General features: G+C 39.6%; 1 protein-coding gene and 1 long non-coding RNA gene across 6 annotated transcripts in view; one reads left to right on the top strand and one right to left on the bottom strand.

Moving 5' to 3' along the window:
• Nucleotides 1-2,193: 2,193 nt before the first annotated feature.
• LOC142843562 (uncharacterized) lies at nucleotides 2,194-19,170 on the bottom strand. 3 transcript variants are annotated; one of them, XR_012909656.1, is made up of 4 exons: nucleotides 18,802-19,170; nucleotides 16,197-16,270; nucleotides 8,470-8,585; nucleotides 2,194-4,760 (listed from the first exon to the last, which is right to left on the bottom strand). It is a non-coding gene; the product is annotated as an uncharacterized LOC142843562 (long non-coding RNA). The 3 variants fall into 3 exon arrangements; XR_012909658.1 differs by lacking the exon at nucleotides 8,470-8,585 and having other exon boundaries at nucleotides 2,281-4,148; nucleotides 4,392-4,760; nucleotides 18,802-19,020; XR_012909657.1 differs by lacking the exon at nucleotides 8,470-8,585 and having other exon boundaries at nucleotides 2,281-4,760; nucleotides 18,802-19,020.
• Zfpm2 (zinc finger protein, FOG family member 2) overlaps nucleotides 19,032-21,112 on the top strand; it is a 405,201-nt gene continuing 403,120 nt past the window's right edge. For 2 of the 3 annotated variants that reach the window (XM_075961086.1, XM_075961084.1), the window contains exon 1: nucleotides 19,684-20,320. In XM_075961086.1, coding sequence (XP_075817201.1) covers nucleotides 20,281-20,320 — 40 coding nt within the window. In that variant the 5' untranslated portion in view covers nucleotides 19,684-20,280. Of the gene's footprint in view, nucleotides 19,093-19,683; nucleotides 20,321-21,112 lie in introns of those variants that run through there. The other variant, XM_075961085.1, reaches the window with a different exon arrangement.

The following is a 21,112-nucleotide window of genomic DNA, read 5'->3' as shown; positions in this document are numbered from 1 at the left end:
AGTGTTTATATTTGGAGATCATTATCCTCATTTGTTACATAGTTGTTTATTGTCTTAGTCTTTAAGTTAGATAGATATTGAGAATTATATAGATAAATAGTCATCTAAGTTTGTCATTTATAATTAGACTAATCAGGTTCTCTAGATATACAGAGATTATACTCAGTATAGATAGATAATCTTCGACCTCTTCAAAGAGCTGTAGAAAATGGCCTTTAATCTAACTCAGAGTTTCGTGATAGTGAGACACAATTGCTCCTGGCAACACCGCTCTATTCCCGAGAGAATGTTGAGCACCAAAGACACTCCATCTGGAGCCTTTCTATTTGGCAGAACTGGCCTTTGGGCAAAGAAATGCCCATACCTCAACCACTGACAGAGATACAGAGCGTGCATCAATGGATAAAACAGGACTGTCATATCCTGCCAAGATAGGGTAAGATAGTTTTGAAAAGTTCCTTGCCTTTAATAATGGTATGTCAGTTATGTTAGGCCTTAGCCAGAATTGGTTGACTCAACATTGCAAACGAGACTTTGGGTGATTGCCCAGGTAGTCAGTTGTCTCTGTCAATTGTTGCACATTTTGGATATATCTCGTTTGTGGAGTAGTGTTTATTCCCTTCTCAGATCTTTGACGGAGTTGAAGATTATATAATTGTAGTTACTCTCTACATTATTTGGACTCCTTGAGATAGAATGTTTAGGAAAGCTTTTGTTCTCAATATTGTTTGTTATATTTATTATTTGTTGTTATTGTATATAGTTGTATTTGGTTTAGTTCTGTCTTATTTAGACAAAAAGGGGAGATGTAGGGATAAGTCCTGCCCCTTAGGGGGCGTGTTTGCCTTGGGCTAATGTTTGCCTATAAATTTGGCAAGCATGCTCCCAGCTGTCCCTTTCTGCTTTCCTGGTCTCCGCAGGAACGGTGGTTCTGTAAGTCTATTTCGCCATTAAAGCTATATATATATATATTTACAATCTGTCTGCATTCGTTTATGCCGTTACAAGTAGAGAGTGTTAGTAGGAAACACTCAAAGTTCACCTCTGGCCTATACACAGATAAAGAGAGACAGATACGTACATTGTGTATCATATCCCATCCCTGCTCTCTCTCTCTCTCTCTCTCTCTCTCTCTCTCTCTCTCTCTCTCTCTCTCACACACACACACACACACACACACACACACACAGTAATCTATTGAAAATATTGATTTAGATATGTCAAATTAAACGGATTCTGTTACATTTGAAAAGAAAAAGCATTTCTAGAGAGTTTCTACTATTTTAGAACTTGTATGTTGTGTTCTTTGATAGGTTGTGTGGATACATCCATGAACAAGAAAAAAAACTGAATGAACAGAATGTTTCATGGAGAGAAAATGAGAGACCGCTAGAAAGATATGTAATTGGGCAAGTTATAAAATGTATGCTCAGTTACATGAAGTGGATTAATAATGGAAGCAAACATTTGAAAGAGCAACAGGCAAGCACGTTCAGCATGCGGGAAGCCACCCGATGAGTCACACAACCGGGTTCCTAGCCTGTGAGAAGACTAGGAAGGTAAGGCCAAGGATTTGGGTGATGGTGTCCACATAGGGATTCGGCAGAGTAGTCAGACATAGTGCTTTAAGAGCAGTTGGGGTATAATCAGATCTCCAGTTTAAATTAAGCTCCATAGAATCACATGAAGGATGGGTGTGTTAGATAGGAGATGCTAAAGCTAACCCACAAACATTGATGTCCACGTCTATAGTACACAACAGTCCTGAATTATGAGAAGCCAGTAGAGTGTGCAATTGAGAAATTTTTCTTAGGTGGATTCATCAAGGAATTATGGTAATGCGAACTACTATTAATGAGTTGGAATTTACTATTTATCATTTGGAATTGCCTAGCACTTAGCAGTGAGGTGGACAGTATGGCTGATGATCTAAATAAGAAAGGAAAAAGGAATTTGGGACGGGGAGGCTCTAACAGGAATATGAGTTTCTGTTGCTCACATATATGTAAGAGGAGCACCCGATATAAATTATGTCAAACGTGTGACAGACAAAGAAATGGAAGCATCAGAAAGAGACCAGCAGGAGATACGGATTAAAAATCCTGTCCAGGTGGGTCTTGTTTGAAATGATGAAAGCAGAAGAAATCTTCCAGGAATTATAAAAAACAGAAGAGAAGGATTAATTTCATTTTAAAAAATGAAATACACATTAGGACATATTCTTTAATAGACATAAAAAATAGATATTCAGTCAGATGGTGAGGACGCATGCCTTTTAATCCCAGCACTTGGCAGGAAGAGGCAGGCAGATCTCTGTGAGTTCGAGGCTAGCCTGGTTTACAAGTGCTAGTTCCAGAACAGGTAGGGCTGTTACACAGAGAAACCTTGTCTCAATAAACCAAAATAAGTAAATAAATGGAATAAAGAGCAAAAGGAATAATAAGTAAAAATGGAAATTGGAAATTTAACTAGAAATAACAGGGGAATAGTCAAAACTAAATATACTGCCAGAAATACCACTCAGCCATTTTGGGGGAAAAATCAAATTATAATTCTACATTATTGTTCATATGAAAGTTAAGTCTAGCTAGAGAGAAAAATATTACATTCATAAAATGTATACTAAAATTGGCTACATAAACAATTGTTATGTTTTTGTAATCTCAGAATAGAGATTATACCTTTAATACATGCACACGGTACATTTAATGCATAAACAGAAAGAGTATATTTTTAATACAGAACCTCACAACAGAAGAGAAAAGGTGATGCATCTGAGAAAGAACATTATACATAAACAGTGTCGATCTAGAAAAACCATCAATCTGGAAAAACAAAAAGGACATCACAGGGAAAATAATGAGCAAATGGTGCCTCAAATCTATAGCTAGCGGGTAGTGTGGATACTAATAGGAGTGAACAATTTGCCACCCTCATCACCAGTTTTAGCTTTGTCATATTTTTAACTCTGCTTTTTACCTCTCGTGTATTATAGGGAAAAGTAGAAAAAAAATAAAACACAACAACGTCAAACCAAAAACAAAGAAAAGGGTACATTTCCTTCAGTGGTTTTGTCTTTTTGATGTCTGTACATCAATCCCATTCAGAATCTAGGAAGAAAAACAGACAACTGATCATCTGATAAGACTGATCCTGGGAAAGAAGAAAGCTCGTGGAAACCGAGAAGTCGGATACACAGCCGCGTCAGAGAGATCTAAGTGTACAATCTCAAATTCCTCTGTTTATAGGATAAAAGCTCTGTTAAAATCCACTAGTGCTTACCATAGACGTTCCAGCCTTTCCTGTCTGATCTTTTCAGGAAAGTTATCTCTGGTATGTAGAGAAGCTACATGCTGAGCCTATTACTACTATGGAAAAGCTTGGTGTTGGTGCGTTTCAATCAATGTTAGGTTTCATACTAAACCGTCCTATACTTTCACCCTGACTGCAAGCTGTTTTGGACATGGGCAATAGAAACTGATGTGGCGTGGGCTGTACTTCAGGTGGAGTAGATTGGCTATAACGCAGTGACAAACACACTTCAGAATCTGTGTACCGTTTACTCATGAGAAACACCAGAAGGTTTTCCGAAAGCTATCTCTCAACTTGTGACTCAGGATTCAAAGATGCTTTCATCTGTCAAGACCAGCTCATTGCCCTCCCTTCCTCCACCTACTAACTCCTTGTCATTGAGGCTCAAAGGTATCCCACCCCAAAGGACCCATCCCTTTAATAAATACTTCTTTCTAAAATGAAGGAGAGAGATGTATATAATTGTCACAGAAGAGAATGCAAGGATAGAAGATTTTGTGGTATTGTGATGAGTTGGGTCTGGGAGGTTATTTTCTCGTTACATCTTCTCAATCCAACTTCAAAGGAGCACATGGTCTGCAATTTTCTTATGTGACCAGGAAGAGGAAGATGTGTAGTAAGTGTCTAGCCACAATACATACTTTGGTCAAGAAGAGAGCTGTGTGCTTCCTGTCATGGATCAAATAAAGTCACACCTTTATGTTCCTTAATGGGAACAACTCAATCTGCCCCCATTTGGTACGTGTAGGTCAAGATCCGGTGTTTGTCCTTTCTCCTAGGTGTGTTTAGCTTTTCCAGGTCAGGTGTCTTATAAACGACATTGATATGTTACCCACCTAATCAGGAAATAAGAAAATCCATGGTGAATATTCTGAAAAGTAAGAGCAATGATGTTTAGTGAAGGTATTGCCCTATCCCCAGTATGTGGAACACAGTCCTTATCCTATACTATCTATCCTAAAAATAAAGTCCTGATGCTTTTAGAAAAGCAACCTCTTAAAGATAATAATTTCTATGCTAATATGATTATAAATGCATTAATTTCTGTAATCCCTGAGTAAAAACAAAATATACTTAACTTTTCTTGTTGGTACTTAATAAAATAATACAATTATTCTATCTGCATGAAAAATCGTCCATTGTCCATTCATTCCATGAGGTTGTAACATAAGGTCAGAACTAATCAAAATGGAGCTTGGGGTGTAGTAATTACTCAAAGACAAGCACTGTTATTATTATCACTCATATTAAAAATCAGTTATATATCAAGTAGACAGAAGCTATTTGTTGGGCAAAACCCACATGGGGGTGCCAGATCTTCAAGTTGATTTACAGAGTCACAGTATGCTGGGGAACAGGAGTCAGGGCACTGGCAAGATTTGATCTTTTGATGGTTGTGTGGAACAGCTGTCCCATGTTCTTCTGATACCACATTAGAAAGTTTTATTCTGAAAAAAAAAAAGAATCTTTGTATTTTCTGACCTGCGAAAGCATCATCCCAACTCTGCTTTTATCCTCATGTAGCTTCTCTCTCTCTCTCTCTCTCTCTCTCTCTCTCTCTCTCTCTCTCTCTCTCTCTCTCTCTCTCCCTCTCTGTATATTTGATTTTCTCTGTATGACTGTCTCTAGCTCTCTCTTCATGTTTGCCTTCATATTTTCCATTTTTAAATATGCAACAGTCATATTCAAATAATGCCCATCTTAATGACTTCATTTAATTTAATTGCCTTCTTAAAGATCATATTTCCCAATAACCTCATACATTATGATTACAACCAATGGTAGAAGCAAAAATTGACACATAATCTTGTTGCATTAGTGATTAATATTTTTTAATGTATTTTTCATTCAAGCTGCATATTTCATTAATAGACAATAGTTATTATCAATAATTATTTGTATTAGAAATCATATATGCATTGTTTATTTTGTGGGTAATAGTTATGTTAGTGTATAGCACAATACTGCCTAGTGCTCAAGAAATTCTTCTGTTGCCTCTTGTGTCCCAGAGTTCAAGATACCATCTGTTTAGGGTGTTTCACAGTAAACAATTGGCTATAAAAGAACAAAGAATCAGGTGCACACAGCATACCTTTATAGTGGTTGTCTCTAAACAGGGGATCTCCATGCTTTAACTATGCAAAAAAAACTATTGTTTCACCCAAATCTTCTACTAAGAAATTGTTTCATATTGTTTTTTTTAATTGCTCAGTTTAAATAAGCATTGAAAGAATAAGAGCCAGGAAATAATCATTGAAGCATTAATTTAATTAAAATCAATATCTTCATCATTTTTGGTGTTTATTGATGTTGAGTTCTATTATTCACTTGAGTAGGTGAAACTTCCTTATAATTTACAAGGTGGTGAACTGGAAACCAGTGCTGTGGTGCACAGACATTATTTTAGGTCACAGATATTGTCAAACAAATAGTTTCACAGGAACTATAAAAATAATATTTGGGAATAAAAGACACAGGACTGTTTGGGTTTTTTATCCTTAAACTGCACTGACTTTCCTTGCTCTGACTAAAGTGCCCCCATCAAGGAAGATGGGGTTGCTCTGAAAGCAGTCATCTGAAGAACAGAAAATTACCCCCTGCCCAGTTCAGAATGCCGTACGTCACACCTCTTGATAATCTGCTGGCCCAGGATGGCATTAATACATATTGTCTTCTTACTTCTACCTGTATCTTGTATATTTTGTTGAATAGTGGATTATATATATTCATAAAGAATAGTTAATTTAGTAAACAAATAAATGAAAATCATAGGGGGGGCCTACATTGTAGTTCAATCAGCATTTTCTGTCCTTTAAAATGAAAAGTTCAAATTAATCATCCTGTTCTTTTTCTGAACTCTTTTTCATGTTGACACTTCAGAGAATTATTAGAATATAAAGTTGTAATTTCAATTTTATTAAGACCATGGCATAAATATTGACCTTCACAGAGTTATTTGTTTTAATTTAAGTAAGTCTCTATTCTGTAGCATTTTCATCAAGGTGGGAAGATCATTTAAGACTGTAACCAGGTCTTTATTTTGGTTAGTTATCAAGTAACAAGCCTAAAAAGACTGGCCAGGTACAGAGTCAATATACAATATATCTATTTACTGATTGAGAGAGAAATTGATAATTCAGATTCTAGGATGACATTATTTGGATAGAAGTCTGGGTTTTGTTCTATTTTACCAGTAAAGGGATTTTTGCTTCACCATTAAAATAATATAAAACTCTCCAAATCCCCATAATGGTGTCATTTATGAAATGTGTGTTTGTAGGAAAGGCTTTTATCAAAGAACAGGACCAAAGAGAAGGGGTTTTCTACTTTAATTCCTGCCATCCTGGGAAAGCAGGGACAGGATATATGACAGTATGTCAGAGGAAAAGTAAACTTAAAAGTTAAGCAAGTATAGATAGGTTTAGAACATGTAACCCAAATAAGATATTGTATTGAACATATTTACTTAGGTCATTCAAATTTTACCTTGTGATCAAGTGAGAAGGAAATGAGAATTTTGTAGGCACACACACAGAAGAATATAGTCATAAACTATACTTCTTACTAAAACTGTATTTTGGAGGCTCCTGTCAGATATTATAATGAACATATAACTAGATCATCTAAAAGCAGTACTCCATAGTATATTAAACACAAGTAGTGTTTCTCACAACTGCCAAAAACATGATTAATGGTCAAGATGTGTGTGTGTGTGTTTGTGTGTGTGCCTACAAAATTCTCATTTCCTTCTCACTTGGTTATCTAGACATCTCTATCGAGAAGGCCCAAGAAATCTTGATCATGACTGGTCTTCTCTGTATAGAGTCATTCAACATACAGACAAAGAAAGAGAATGAAGGAAATACTTTTCAACATCTGACAGATTGGGAACACTATCAATAGCGTTTTGTAAGTCTGTCAGGCAAGAAAGCACCACACAACCAATAATTAGACCAAGTTGACCCCCCCCCTTAGAAATTCAATCTAAAACATAGTCTTTAAAAATATTATTTAGAACTACAGATTTACTTATTTTAGAACTTATGGAACCATAGGGACTCCAATGGGAAGAAGGCAAAAGGACCAACGGAGTTATCCAGGTAGAGGCATCCCAACTAGAATTCAGGTTTCTGTTTGCATGTCCAGACACTGTCCATTTTCTTAAGGTTTGGTAACTGCTCATTATTGTAGAAGCATGCTTGATAAAAGGAGACCGCCATTGACTTTCTGCACAGCAGCACAGACATAGAGTTAGTGCATCTACAGCTACAGTACATGCATGGGAAGTGCATGCTTTTTTGTCATTCTGAACACTCCTTTTCTCCCTGCACAAATGCAAGTTCGTTGGGCCAGAGAGAGCACTAAGCAAGAGAATCATTACAGCTAGCCTTTATTTCCAGGGTGGTGCAGTTTTTGTCATTTTGGTTGGTACCATTCAGGTGTGGTTTAATAGAAAGGCAGAATAGATACAGGAGCTAGGTACCAGCCGTGGCAGTGGAGTTCCCATGTGTTCTGCAATCATCAAAGTGTATTTTCTCACACAATGCTAAGTCATCACATGCTAAGGAATGAAGCTGGTGTCTAAGGGTGAAAACACGTATGTTTCTGTTTTTCATTTTTACGAGCAATTGGTGTTCTTTGCAGCCGCTGCACCTAACATAGAGAAGTTTATTTATTTACTTGATCACTGATTCATTTATTGCCTCAAATGTGTGTGGTATCTGTAATTGTGCACGCGTGTGTTCACGTGGATGTGGACACATGTGGATGGGGAGATTTGATAGTTAGAGGTTGATATTGGTATCTTCCTTGGTTGCTCTCCACTTTACATATTGAAGCAGGATCTTTTTAAACACAGAGCTTGTCCACTCAGCTAGTCTAGCTATCCAGTTTGCTCTAGACATCCCTCTGTGCCCATCAGTGCTGGGGATACAGCTGAGACACTGAGGCCCCTGGCACTTATTTGGGTGCTATGGATGTACACTCAAGTCCTTAAACTTGCTTGCCCATAAAGCTTTTTACTCAATGAGCCATTTTCTCAGGTCCTCATTCAGAGAGGTTTTAACTTGTTTTGTCTACTGAGAGTAAAATTTGACTTAATGCATATTTATGGATATTAGCTAGTATCAACCAAACAAACAGAAAGTGATCAAATACCCTAAAAGAGCAGATCCAGGGATAAAGGCCTTGTCTTGGCTCACACTTTAAGGGCACAGTGCATCTTAGTGGGAAATCCTGCTGACAAGAGCTTGAGACAGCTGTTCACACTGCATCTGCAATCAAGAAGCAGAAATGATGAACGTTTGTGCTCAGTTAGTTTCCACCTTTATATTCAATATGTTGCCTAAACCCTTGAAATCATGTTGCTCCTCCTTAGAGTGGATATTCCCAAAAGAATAAATATGATCAAGATAATCTCCCACAATTATGCCCAGAAAATACCCTCAACTATTTTCTGTCATAGGTGTGCCTGGAGGCTTGTCTCCTAAGTGACACTAGATTCTTGACAAATTGACAATCAATAGTAACCATCACAAGGGTAAAACTAGCAAGAAAAAGAAGAATATATAAATGTTTTCCCTAAGGCTATTTTAAATTTCGTGTTTTTAATTATGTGTTGTTTTGCTGACTGTGAGGTATCTTGGTGAAGATACACATGCATGCTCAGTAGCCACACCCACACTTTTACCTCTCTATGCATGTTAAAACCAAAGCCATAGTTTCCATACTTGAAGTGTATAATTACCTTATGCCTTGTGTTGTCCATTATACCAAAAACCTGAGAAGAATAAACTTGAGAGCTCAGATTTATTGTGGTTCATGGTTCCTGTACATGATCATTTATATTGAACACCATGGCAGAAAGCAAATAGCTCAAGACAGAAGAAAGCAGATACCTACCTGTAGTAATAGGGGCGGCGGTGGGGCTGCGTCCCCAACACCCCAGCCGCCTGCTCGGCTAGCTTATGCCCTGAAATAATTACACGGACACTGTATTCTTTTAATCACTGCTTGGCCCTTTAGCTCTAGCCCTTACTGGCTAATTCTGATATCCCGATCAACCCATCTCTAATAATCTGTGAGCACCGGTCTTACCGGGAAGATTCTAGCCTAAGTCCATCCTGGGTCGGAGCTGGGGCATGGCGTCTCTCTGAGGTGTCTGCTCCGGAGAGGAGAGCTGTGAAGTCTGAGCTCACTTCCTCTTCCTCCCAGCGTTCTGTTCTGTTTACTCCTCCCACCTATCTTCTAACCAATGAGGACCAAGCAGTTTCTTTTTATTTAACCAGTGACCTTCCTCTATCACCACCTACGGGAATTCTGGAAGAAGGAAGAGAGAATAGGGGTAGGGAAAAAAGGAGGAGGAGGAATAGAAGGAGGATGAGGAATCAAGAGATAGAATATAGTATTCTTATGGACACATCTCTAAACCTTCAATTAAGTCCCACTTCCTGATACTTCTCAATGTATTATCAGAATGTGAATCCATCAGTACGTTAATAGGTTGATGAGGTCACAGCTCTCACAATCTAATCACTTCCCAAAATCCAGTAGCTAGCAACTAAGTCTTTACTAGCAAACCTAAATGATTATCTTCATGGACTATCTTTATGGAGTATGGCTTTATTTTATTTTAATTGCAAGCAAATGATTTTAGCAGGTACATTAGCATCCAGGCCTTCAGAGTTCTCACTAATCTCTTCATCAGACTTGTAAGCTGTATAGTTCTTAATGCTATTCAATAATTTCAGAGAGCATCAGTGTCTGCAATCCACAGACTAGGTATTCTTTTCACAAGGGAAAGACAATAATAATAAAAAATAAAAATAAACAAAAACAAAAAACACAAAAACCTAATGATGGAAAAAACCAAACTATTAATAGAAAAGAAAGAAACTTTAAAGACAAAATGACTGGCCGCCTTTAATCCCAGCACTTGGGAGGCAGAGGCAGGCAGATCTCTGTGAGTTCGAGACCAGCCTGGTCTACAAGAGCTAGTTCCAGGACAGGCTCCAAAACCACATAGAAATCCTGCCTCGAAAAACCAAAAAAAAAAAAAAAAAAAAAAGACAAAATGACTGGAAGAAACTGTAGAGAGCAGACAGGACATGTGGAAATATTAACAGACAAGAGTATAGTCTTTCAAAAGCCAGGATTTTGAAGATAAGGAAACAACACCTTGTTTGGAAGGTTTGTGGCTAGAAGTAAGATTTGTTTTGAATGCACATTTCATGAATACAAATATAGAGCCAAACAGGTCCAGCATCCCCTACACCTACACACTGAGTAACAATTGTAGAATAAATTCAAGACTTAAGTGTGTAGATAGCTAAAGTCTTTTAGGAGTTTCCCTTTTCAACTGCCATCCAAAGTATGTGGAGTTTTTTTTTTATGGCTGCCAGATGACTTCAAAACCATCCGAGGACAGCAGCAGTGAAATCCTGTGAGATCTCAGTCCTACACTGATGTGGGAGTCCCCTCTGTGTGCTGTGATTACCATTAATGAATAAAGAAACTGCCTTGGCCTGTTGATAGGGCAGAACTTAGGTAGACAGGGAAAACTGGACTAAAAGCTGGGAGAGGAAAGGCGGGGCAAGAAGCCATGGAGCCCCCAGAGTCAGACATGTCAAAACTTTGCTGGTGAGCCACTGCCACATGGCGATACACAGGTCAATAGAACTGGGTTAAATTAATATGTAAGAGTTAGCCAATAAGAAACTAGACCTAATGGGCCAAGAAGCGATTTAATTACTACAGTTTCTGTATGATTATTTCAGGTGTAAGCTAGCCAGGCCCCCACCCCCAACAGTATACAAAGAACAATATGCAACTCAGGAATGCAGAGAGGGCAAAATACTGTTTTCTCTAGGAAAGAACACACAGAATGATTCCCTAATACCAAATGGTCAGTCCTGAAATCAGACATAGAATTTACATTATAAAGACTTAGCAGATCCGGGTGGTGTTGGCACATGCCTTTAAGCCGAGTGCTTGGGAGAAAGAGTCAGAGAGTCAGGCAGATCACTATGAGTTTGAGGCCAACTTGGTTACAAGAGCTATTTCCAGGACAGGCTCTGAAGCAACACAGAGAAGCTCTGTCTCAAAAAACCAAAAAAAAAAAAAGAGTTAGCAAGTTTTATTTATGCATTTAGAAATATATATTTGTATACACATATAATATATAAGATCTATTATTTACATACAACTAATATACACATAAATCATAATATTCATTAATAGTGTTATATAATATATAATGAATAAATATATATTGATGTGAGTATATAATACACATAATATTAGTAATAATTTGTAAATAATTGTAAATAAATTTTGCATTTATAGATTGTATTAATAACATGCATATAAATTAATCATTAATATGTTATATAGTTTATTAGCATGCATGTATTATATATAGTATGTATTATATATGCAATTGTTTTCTGTAACAACAATTAATGAAAAAAGCCATGAATTTGAAAGCAATTAATGAGCAGTATATGGGAGGGGTTGGTGGGATGAACAACAGGGGGGAAATGATATAATTTCATAAAATAAAATATTAGAAAGGTGATATAATAAAAAGATGATTTAGCAGTCTATTTATTGTTTCAAGAAATGTTGAATGGATAAGAGTCACGAAGTGTAATTATTAAGTTATTCAGAGAATAAAACCTGCTATGTCCCCTGTTCCACTCCAGGTACAAGTCATGCCAACAGGCTCAAGGAGAAGATGCTTCCTGGCTTCTGACCACGGGCATTTTAGGTTTCCATTTATCCAGGAAAATTTATCCAGTGCTTTCTATTCTCCACCCTTTGTTCTGTACTACATCAGGGGGCCAAACCAAGATGGAAGATCTCAAAAGACTAGTACTAGTTTGAATTGCATCACGTCTTTACTAAGATTAGTGTTCCTTAGCTGAAAAAGGAAGTGGAGAAAAGATGTAAAATAATTAGTTAAGGCCTAAATAATACTTCACGCCTGCTGAGAGACTTGCACGTGCAAACGCAATACTCAGTAACAGTTGTCTGAAATGTCATCATGGAAATAAACCGAGATACACAAACATTTCATTGCATGGAACACTGATCACTAAGAGGTGACAACCAAGGTGGTAAACACGAATACTGCTTCTAGTCATAGAGATAATGCTATATTGCACGTATGTCACATATAATAAAATGCACAATTTAAAAATGACAAGTATAAGCAGGATGGAAATGACAGATTCAACAGGGTAAAAGCACTATTCTCTATCCAAATTGCCCACCCTTCCTACTTAGCCCATGTGACTCAATAATAAAATATGAAAGAATTGTCTTTCGGCAACTATGTATCACCTAAGATACTTTCAGGATCAAGTCATAGAAGACCAGCAGAAACTGTTACAAACAATTATCAGTATTATTAGGAAGGAAACCCAAACATATACATAGTCTATACACAAAGCATATATGAAGTCTAGTGTAATTATCCTTTGCTCTCTGCATATGATTCTCTTTATTTCATAATTCTTTATGGTTGAGGAATACAGATAATTCAAGAAACTTAGATCCCACTACAGGATAAAATAAAGGAAACCTCCAGCGTAATGAGGGAAAGAAAATTTCAGTGGCAGAGAACTATCAGATTATAGTGGGGCAGAAGAGCACCTTTGTGAGATAAAAGAGACCCTTACTGGTATAGTTAGCTCATTTCTCTGAATGTGCTGGCATATTTGAAAGCATTATATTAACCAGGGAAGTAAAATAATCATAGTGTATAGAATTTTAGAAAGATGACCAAAAATGAATATAATGTCTAGGAAAAAGCAGAATTAGATAACATTAGAATTCTCTATAGGTCCATTTCACAGCATATGAAATATTCATTTCTCCCTAAACTTATTCCCAATGAATTATTTTATTACAATTTGGAAAATAGGTATCAGGTGAGGTGACTTGCTTCTATCTATACATATACATGTATCCTAAAAATCTGTTAAATTGTTGCTTTTCTTTCAGTAATTTATAGAAAAAGTTTTATAGGATAGAAAATAAAATTCACCACACAAGTATAAACATTATTCTGGTGAATTATAATGACATCCTTAAAATTTATGTGCAAGGTAATCTGCTAGATGCTTATTCAAATGTGGAAGAGCAAAGTAAAACATTAAACCAAACATCTGGGACCAGAATCTATGCAGTCAAGAGGGCTGTGTATTTGCATGTCAATTATCATCGTGCCCTTGAGGAACTCTGGGTTTGAAAATACAAATATTTCTCCCATTCATTAACTTGGCATGAATGTCCAAAATCAGTAGTAGATGGCAGTTTATGGTGAGATCTAATTCATGTTGAAGACTTATTCATTTCATGTTTATAAGGCTTGTTTGTTTGCCACCCTCCACCTGGCCCCTTGGCAAAAGTATCATCCTAGATACCTTTGTAGTTCTTCTGAAATAAAGTATAAAATTTAAAGTAGGTTGATGCTTCTAAATGTAAATATTTAATTAAGCAAGTCAAAGTTTCAGATGGTTAAATTTTTATCTTGGTTTAGTCTTTGGGGTTGAATATTACAGGAATCAACTTGTACAAATTTATGCCAAAAATAGCCAAAACAGAGAAATCGGGAAAACTGTCTCCTGAGGAGCCATTGGCGTCTCATTGCCTTGCATGTCTGAAGCACTGTTGCTGCCAAGCCAGCCTAGAGCAGGAAGTGGAACTCTGTGGATTCTCAGCTGATGCAGTCAGCAGTTACTCCTTTTGCTAATTGTCTCCCTGCTGTCACTGCAGTAGTTGGCGGTCTTTGTCAGAATAACCAGAAGAAACAACTTAGAGGATTTAAGATCCACTCTGGCTTCCTTCAGAAGACACACCAAGGAAATCAAAGCTTGTCAGCTGGCGCTTGAAGTTAGAGCTTGGTCTAGTCACATCCAAACTCAAGCAGCAGTGACCGTAAGCCCACCCCACCTCTAATTGTCTACTTCCTCTAGCTATGTCCTACCTCCTAAGTGTTTCACAGTCCCAAACAACACTTGTAGCTGGGACCAGCCTTCCAAACACAATAGCCTATGAAGTTTGTTTCACCAATATACCACAACAGCTACTTAACCCCATCACTTTTTTTTTATGGCAACAGAATATACCAAAATTCTAGAAGTTTTACATAGTCACTCATCAAGCTCACGTAAAGATTTCAACTCTTTACATAAACTCCGGATTACTAAAACCTTTGGCCCATCAGATTTCAGACATATATTCTTTTGGTGCCATGTATACGCCATAAGAACACGAAGCCAGGCATCTTAGATAAACATAGCTGCTGTTTCCTCTACTGAGTATTCTGTCTCTGAGGATTAGGAATCAGTCCCCAAATGAGACAGGATCAGCCTGATCTTACTGTTTATTTCTATAATTTTGCTAACATGTTTTATATGTCCAACACTGGGGGAACCCTTAAAATCAGAGAACTTACTAAATAAATGAGTGGAAAGAGAATGGCCTTGGTAATGCCAGGCTTACATAGAACAGTTTCCAGTGTAGTTCAACAAAATAGGACATGTTGTAGTGGATGTTCATCTTGTCAGTACCCAAGAAGAGGCATCTCACTAATATTTGTGAGGCTGATAGTGTCTTCCTGTGAAAGACATCTACAGCTGCACTAAAACGATGCCACCACATAGCGGTACACCTGACCAAGCAGATCCAAGTGAAATACAGTACAAGTGACCAAGACTCAGACACTTATGTGCCCATAGACAATATTGAGGTGTCTAAAACAAGTCGTGAAACGTTGATGTGTGTTTTGATTTGAATTCTGTAAGAACGTAAGACTGAAAAATCAAATGTTGATATTGACATCTTTCAATGACTGTGACCACTAGCAACTTCTCATTTGCATTTCTCCAGGGCAGAAAGTGTAAGAGGAGAGATACCCCTCTTTCTCAAGAACTTTAGGAAAATCTCTCAGGACCCACTGTCATAGGAACAATGTAGAATCCCAAGACAATCACAACAGACAGAAGGATGAAATAGCTTAATTGATTAGGGATTGAGAAAGGTTGCATTTGCAACCCACCTAAATAATAATATGGAGGAGAGGAAGAGAGACAAGGAGGAGAGGAGAGGAGGAGGAGGAAGGGAAGAAGGAGGATGAGGGAGAGAGGAAGGAGGAGGGGGTGAAGGAAGAGGAAGATGAGGTGGGGAGAGAGAGGAGGAGGAGGTGTTTCTTAAGATTATTATTATTATTAGCAGAACAGCCAGGCAAACCTAAGAGAAATCTGTAGAGTGGAAAGGGTACTCTTTCAGAGTTAACTACATTCTTTACATTTTTCATTATACTGTCATAGAAACATTGCTCTTCCTGTTTTAAATAGTCACCCCATGATTCTGCTCTATCAGAAAAGTGACTTGAACTAGAGGAAAATCTTAAGCCATACTTGTCTTTTTTCCTGGATTATATAAGCATTTGAAAATAAAGAGAACAAGGACTTTTTAAAAACAATGTGCAGAGATATTTTCATAGACTTTCGATAATCTGATAAATTAAGTAGACACACTTAGATAAGTATTTATGCATACAAGCTCCCACTAGGGATGGGGAGGTTCATGAATTCAGTGAGTGAATATTTCAGAGCCCTCTTTGCAAGAAAGCTGGGACTCATTTCCATAGCTATGAAACAGGAGTGGCATTTCGGTGAATTTGTTGATCTCTATTTTTAAACCATTAAAATTATTTTTAAGAAATACTCAGGAATAATAAACACGACTTTTATACTTGGTTCTTGTTCAATCCATTGTCACAATCTCAAACCAAAGACAGATATACTGTGTTCAATTTCTGGTTATGACATATGAGCAAACATTCAGTCTCTCTGAAGCTTTTGACTATTACTTACTTTCATAATAAAGAAGGTAATTTGCTATCTCATAAGATTGGCCTGGGTGCTTTCTTGGTCAATTTGTTGATTCCCTGTAGAAAAAAGAGAAGCGCATTTATAAAACAAATCCCAGAACAGACAGACATGAATACAATCCACTTATTCTATGAGTTGAATTTTTGTACTGTGCTAAAAAAACATTAGAATTCTTGCAGAGAAGTTTATTCCTTCTACCATACCTTCCCTAAATATTGCATCAATCAAGAATTAATTTATTTATGACTACAGGAAGTACGTCATGGTTTCTCTACTTGTTCTACAAACGAGATTGTAAATATCCGTCTACCTATCTCTCTATATCTATCTATCTATCTATCTATCTATCTATCTATCTATCTATCTATCTATCTATCTATCATCTATCTATCTATCTATGCAAATGCCAAAATGTTATATTTGTAGGTTTTCCTGATAAAATACAAGGTATCCAGTTAAATTTGAAGTTCAGATAAGTTCAAAATATCAGTAGGGTAATTACGTACATGAAGCATATTTTTCTCAAATAAATTACATCTTTTGACATTCCTATTTAACTGGACATTTTGCATATTACTTGTAAGACTACAACAGCCTCATACGCTTATACAGGATATCATCTCCTTCATCTGTATGTAAGCACTGAAGAGCAACTATTTGAAAACATACACAGCTCTGTTCTCGCTGAATTTGCAATCAAATCCTTTCTATTGTTTCTTTCTTAATCAGTTCCTGCTAACATGCCTTTTACTTCTGAGACTTTAGGAAGGAGAGTAGAAAGAGGTAGGTGCTCATTTCAGATCGATTGCAGATCAATCCTTTAAATATTTGAGAAGCTATTACTCAGAGTTATATGTTCTCTGCTTTTAAATTAACTATCATTTTACATGGGATTTAGAAGGATTTCTTATAAGAAGCAGAAACTTTTCTAAACAAACCAATATGTGGGCATTAAGTCTTGTGAGTCTCAAAAATGAATAATTCATTTTTATGTAAATGAGAAATTATTTTGTGCAGTTACTTACACATTTGCACATGTATAGTTAATAGTCATTGGCGACACGGGGTATTAGTTGTGAATTGTGGTTTTCAGTATCGCAGACACATTTGTTGCTGTGGTTTCGCAATGCCGTTTCCTGATGCTTCGCTCAACTGTGGTTTTCATAATCATTGTTTGGGAGCCATGTAGCTGTGGCTTGGAGCTGCTAGATCCATTTGGACAGAGATAATTCCTTATAGGTTTTGCTGTCTTTTTATTTTATAACCACGGCGAGATAAACAAGAGAAACTAAAAATTGAACCTTAAATATAACTCATAATCTCATTTTAAAATGATGAGAAAATAGATGTAGGAGTATTCAGTTTATTTCATTCATATACATTTACTTCATTAATCAAATAAATATAATTTATTTCATTAACATACATATATTTATATGGTTATACATTTCGATAAACCAATATACTGTTTATAATAACATACTCTGGTTATTTTATCAATCTTGCCTTAAATTTCCTGACTTTTGTTCCTTTCAGTTTTTAAAGCAAATGTTTAGCACAGATTTATTTGTTTCTTTTTTGCTTTGCATATTTAACTATTTCAGATGCCAAAAGAAACACTAACTGCTGTGTTATTTTAATTCCGGTGGACATTCCTTTTGGGTGACATAAGTCAGCCAATTCTGTCAAAGATCTATGAAAACTGTAATGTACAATAAATCCAATTCTAAGATTCTCAGCATGCCAATTTATCGGTAATGAATTGAGAATGAAGGAGGCAAAAAGTCGACGTCTCCGTTTGCTTATTCACCCCACAATGTAAGTACAAATAACCTTGCTTTTCATGGGATTTAGGATCTTAATTTGCTGCATCTTCAGGGCAAGGACTTGGTCAGTTAGTGCCTTTTCCATTGCAAAGGATCATGCACTGCACTGTTAAAACCTCATATGGCCATAGAGCTAATGGCAGTGTAATCAAAGTCACAATTGGTCTCCAGCCTGGTGTTAAAATTTGCCCAGCCATACCTTTCATGAGGAAAAGCTTTGCACCTTTAGAAGATGTCCTGATGGGATACAAAATGACAGCGAGTAGAGAGCTGCCTGCACAAGGAGCATCCTGCATTATGCTCCAGCAGCCCAGGCTCTGTGCTGACCCCAGACCCTTTTAGAGTATCATTTGATGATGCTTGTGTCTATGCTAGTCAAATAACAAAGGGGACCCCATTTCAGGTCAGAGTGGACAATTTCACAGCCTCCTGGGGGAGACATTGGCAGTATTTAGGAAATGCATGTTAGCGATCATAGGAGTTTATTAGTAAACGCTATTTACATAAAGTAGCTGGTTCTTCACGGCCACATCCCTTCTCTCACACCTGCAAGAATTGCATTTAGTACTCAGTGTATCAGAAACTGTGAAACTAAGTGAACCTCTCTCACCTTAACTTGACTCAAATAATGCTTTGCGATCGTTTCAAAACATGTTCTCTCGTGCCTTGCCATTTCCCAAACCGCAAACACACAACCAACAAATAGGAAAGAAACAGAATCCAATAAACGAAAGAACCAGGAAATAGTTGTTGGATCTTACCTGATTGAAAAATTATGACAATAACAAATCTTTTATTAGCTCCACGGTGCTTCCCTGTGGCAGAACTAAGAGAATGGAAGGTCACGGGGGCAGGGTGGAACTGCAGAACTTCCACAGACTTCACACAAAGTTAGTATTTCGTGTTAGAGCTCATAGTTCCTTTCCTACCTAGAGCGAATCATCCAGCTAACCATCGTCCTTTTGGATGTGAGGAAAATATCTGCCTGACTCCCGATTCGGGAATTTCACTATTTCAAATGGAAACTCTCAAGCAAGATGCCGAAAAGCTCTGTGAGTACAGCTCAGCACCCCATCCGTGTGGGCCCAGTGGGGGATGGTTCCTATCCGCAGCAGTCTCCCGGGAACTCTGACAGCAATGAAATGGTCTCCTGAGAGCCTGGGCAGATGAGAGGACTTAACGGGCCCCAAGACACACAGTTGGCGTTTGTGATCAGCTGGCTTTCGCCGGGGACTTTGCCAGTGGCCTAACCTTCCTGCCAAGAAACTGGAAGGGCGGAGGGCGGGGGCTCCTGGAGGGGAGCGGTAACTGGAAGCACAAAGTTTATGGAAGGAGACTGAGATTTCTTTGTGCCCTGCTAGATGGGCGAGGCTTTAGGGAGGAGTGTGAGGGGGTCCGTTGGAAGAGGCTGTTGGAAGAAGTTGCTGGGAGGGGAGCGGGGGAAGGGTGGCCTGGCAGCTGCCCAGCATTGACGCGGTGACAACTGCAGAAGGTGCCCCCCCTCCAGACCTCAGGTCTCCCTCAACCCCATCAACCCCTTCAACTCCCACCCACGCCGCGATCCCCTTGCACTCCACGCGACCGAGGCCCGGCCGTGAGTTTGCATCCGGACTGGCTTTGGATGCAGCCAATCCTCCTTTCGCTGATGGCATAGTCTCCCCTCCCCACAGCCCGGGCGCGCCCCTCCTTCGCGCGCCTCGCCACCTCCCGCAGCAGTGCGAGCGCGGCGCGGCCCGGAGCGGCGGCGGCGGCGGCGCCCGAGTCTCTGCCCGGCAGCCGGGGACGCGGGGAGCAAGCGCGCACCTCCTCCCGCACCCTCCGCCCCTTGCAGTTCGGGTCCCCCTGAGTGCTCTCCTTCCCCTCCCTCCTTCTCTTCCTTCTCTTACCGCCCCCCCTTCCCTCCCCTTTTCTCTCTGCCTGGCCGAGCGCTCCTAGATTCCCATCCTCCCCCCCTCCAGCCCCGTCGCTCTCACCGTCGCCCCCTCCCCTTTCCCTGTCACACTCTCTCTGCCCCCCTCGCTCAGCTTCTCATTCGCTTGCTCATCTCCAAACGTGGATCCGCTGCTCCCGGAGGAGCCCAGCGCCGGGATCCCGCGCGCACGGAGCACCTGGAGTTCGGCCGGCAGCGGCCCCGAGCCTGATCAGCGGCTGCGGCTGAGACAGAGGCGGCGACAGCTCAGGGAACGGTAGCGGGGACCGCGGACACCGCGGGAGCCCCGGCTGCAGCGGCCGCGGCCGAAATGTCCCGGAGAAAGCAGAGCAAACCCCGGCAGATCAAACGTAAGTTTGCGCGCGGGGCTGGGAGTTAGTGGGGTCGGTTCCTGGGAGAGGGGCGCACGCGGCGGGAAGGGTAGGAGACGCTCGGGGCCATCGGATTCTGGTCTTCGGGGATTTGTCAAACTTTGCGAGCAAAGAGGGACAACCAGACGGCCTCAGACAGACACACGGCCAGCCAGAGTGCAAGGGAAATGCAGCCCAGTCTGTTCCTCCAGCCTTCGCGCTCCGCTCCTTGGTTTCTTGTGAATTTCAACTCCGGTTCCCTGCAATTGTCTCCGCTTTTTATCATGGAGCCTTAACAGGACAATCCCCTCCCGCAGAAGCTTAGTATGATTGTTGTCATTGTTGTCGCCCACCAACGGCCTGCCACTCTTGGGAGCAGCTCCTGGTAACCGGGATGAAGTTCTCTGAGCAGCTGGTGGAGGCCACACCGGGCTAGGGAGGTAACTTCCCCAGGGCGGTGGTGGAAAAAAATAAGTGTCAGGGGACCCGATCCTGGGCGGTGCCACAAGCCACGCCAAACCCGAAGTGAAACAAAAAGTAGGTGTAAAAGTTCGCGCCTCTCTTAGAGGCAGCTGTGCACCCTCTTCCTGCAGGCTCACAGTGCTGGGATGCGACCCAGGACTCCCAGTGGGTCCGTCCCTCTCTCACCGCAAGGACACTGGGCTGGGCAGACTTCAGTTTCCCTGAGGCGCCAAGTCCCCACTGGGAGGGGCCCCCTTCACTTCTGGGCTTGCAGGTTTTGAGTTCAAGGTAACCCCTACACTCAGCAAAGTGCCTAGGTGCTGTTCCTGG

This window comes from Microtus pennsylvanicus, chromosome 2 (genome assembly GCF_037038515.1).
Source record: "Microtus pennsylvanicus isolate mMicPen1 chromosome 2, mMicPen1.hap1, whole genome shotgun sequence".
Taxonomy (NCBI): domain Eukaryota; kingdom Metazoa; phylum Chordata; class Mammalia; order Rodentia; family Cricetidae; genus Microtus; species Microtus pennsylvanicus.
The sequence above is the reverse complement of the archived record's forward strand: the minus strand, read 5'-3'. Positions and strand labels throughout refer to the sequence as shown.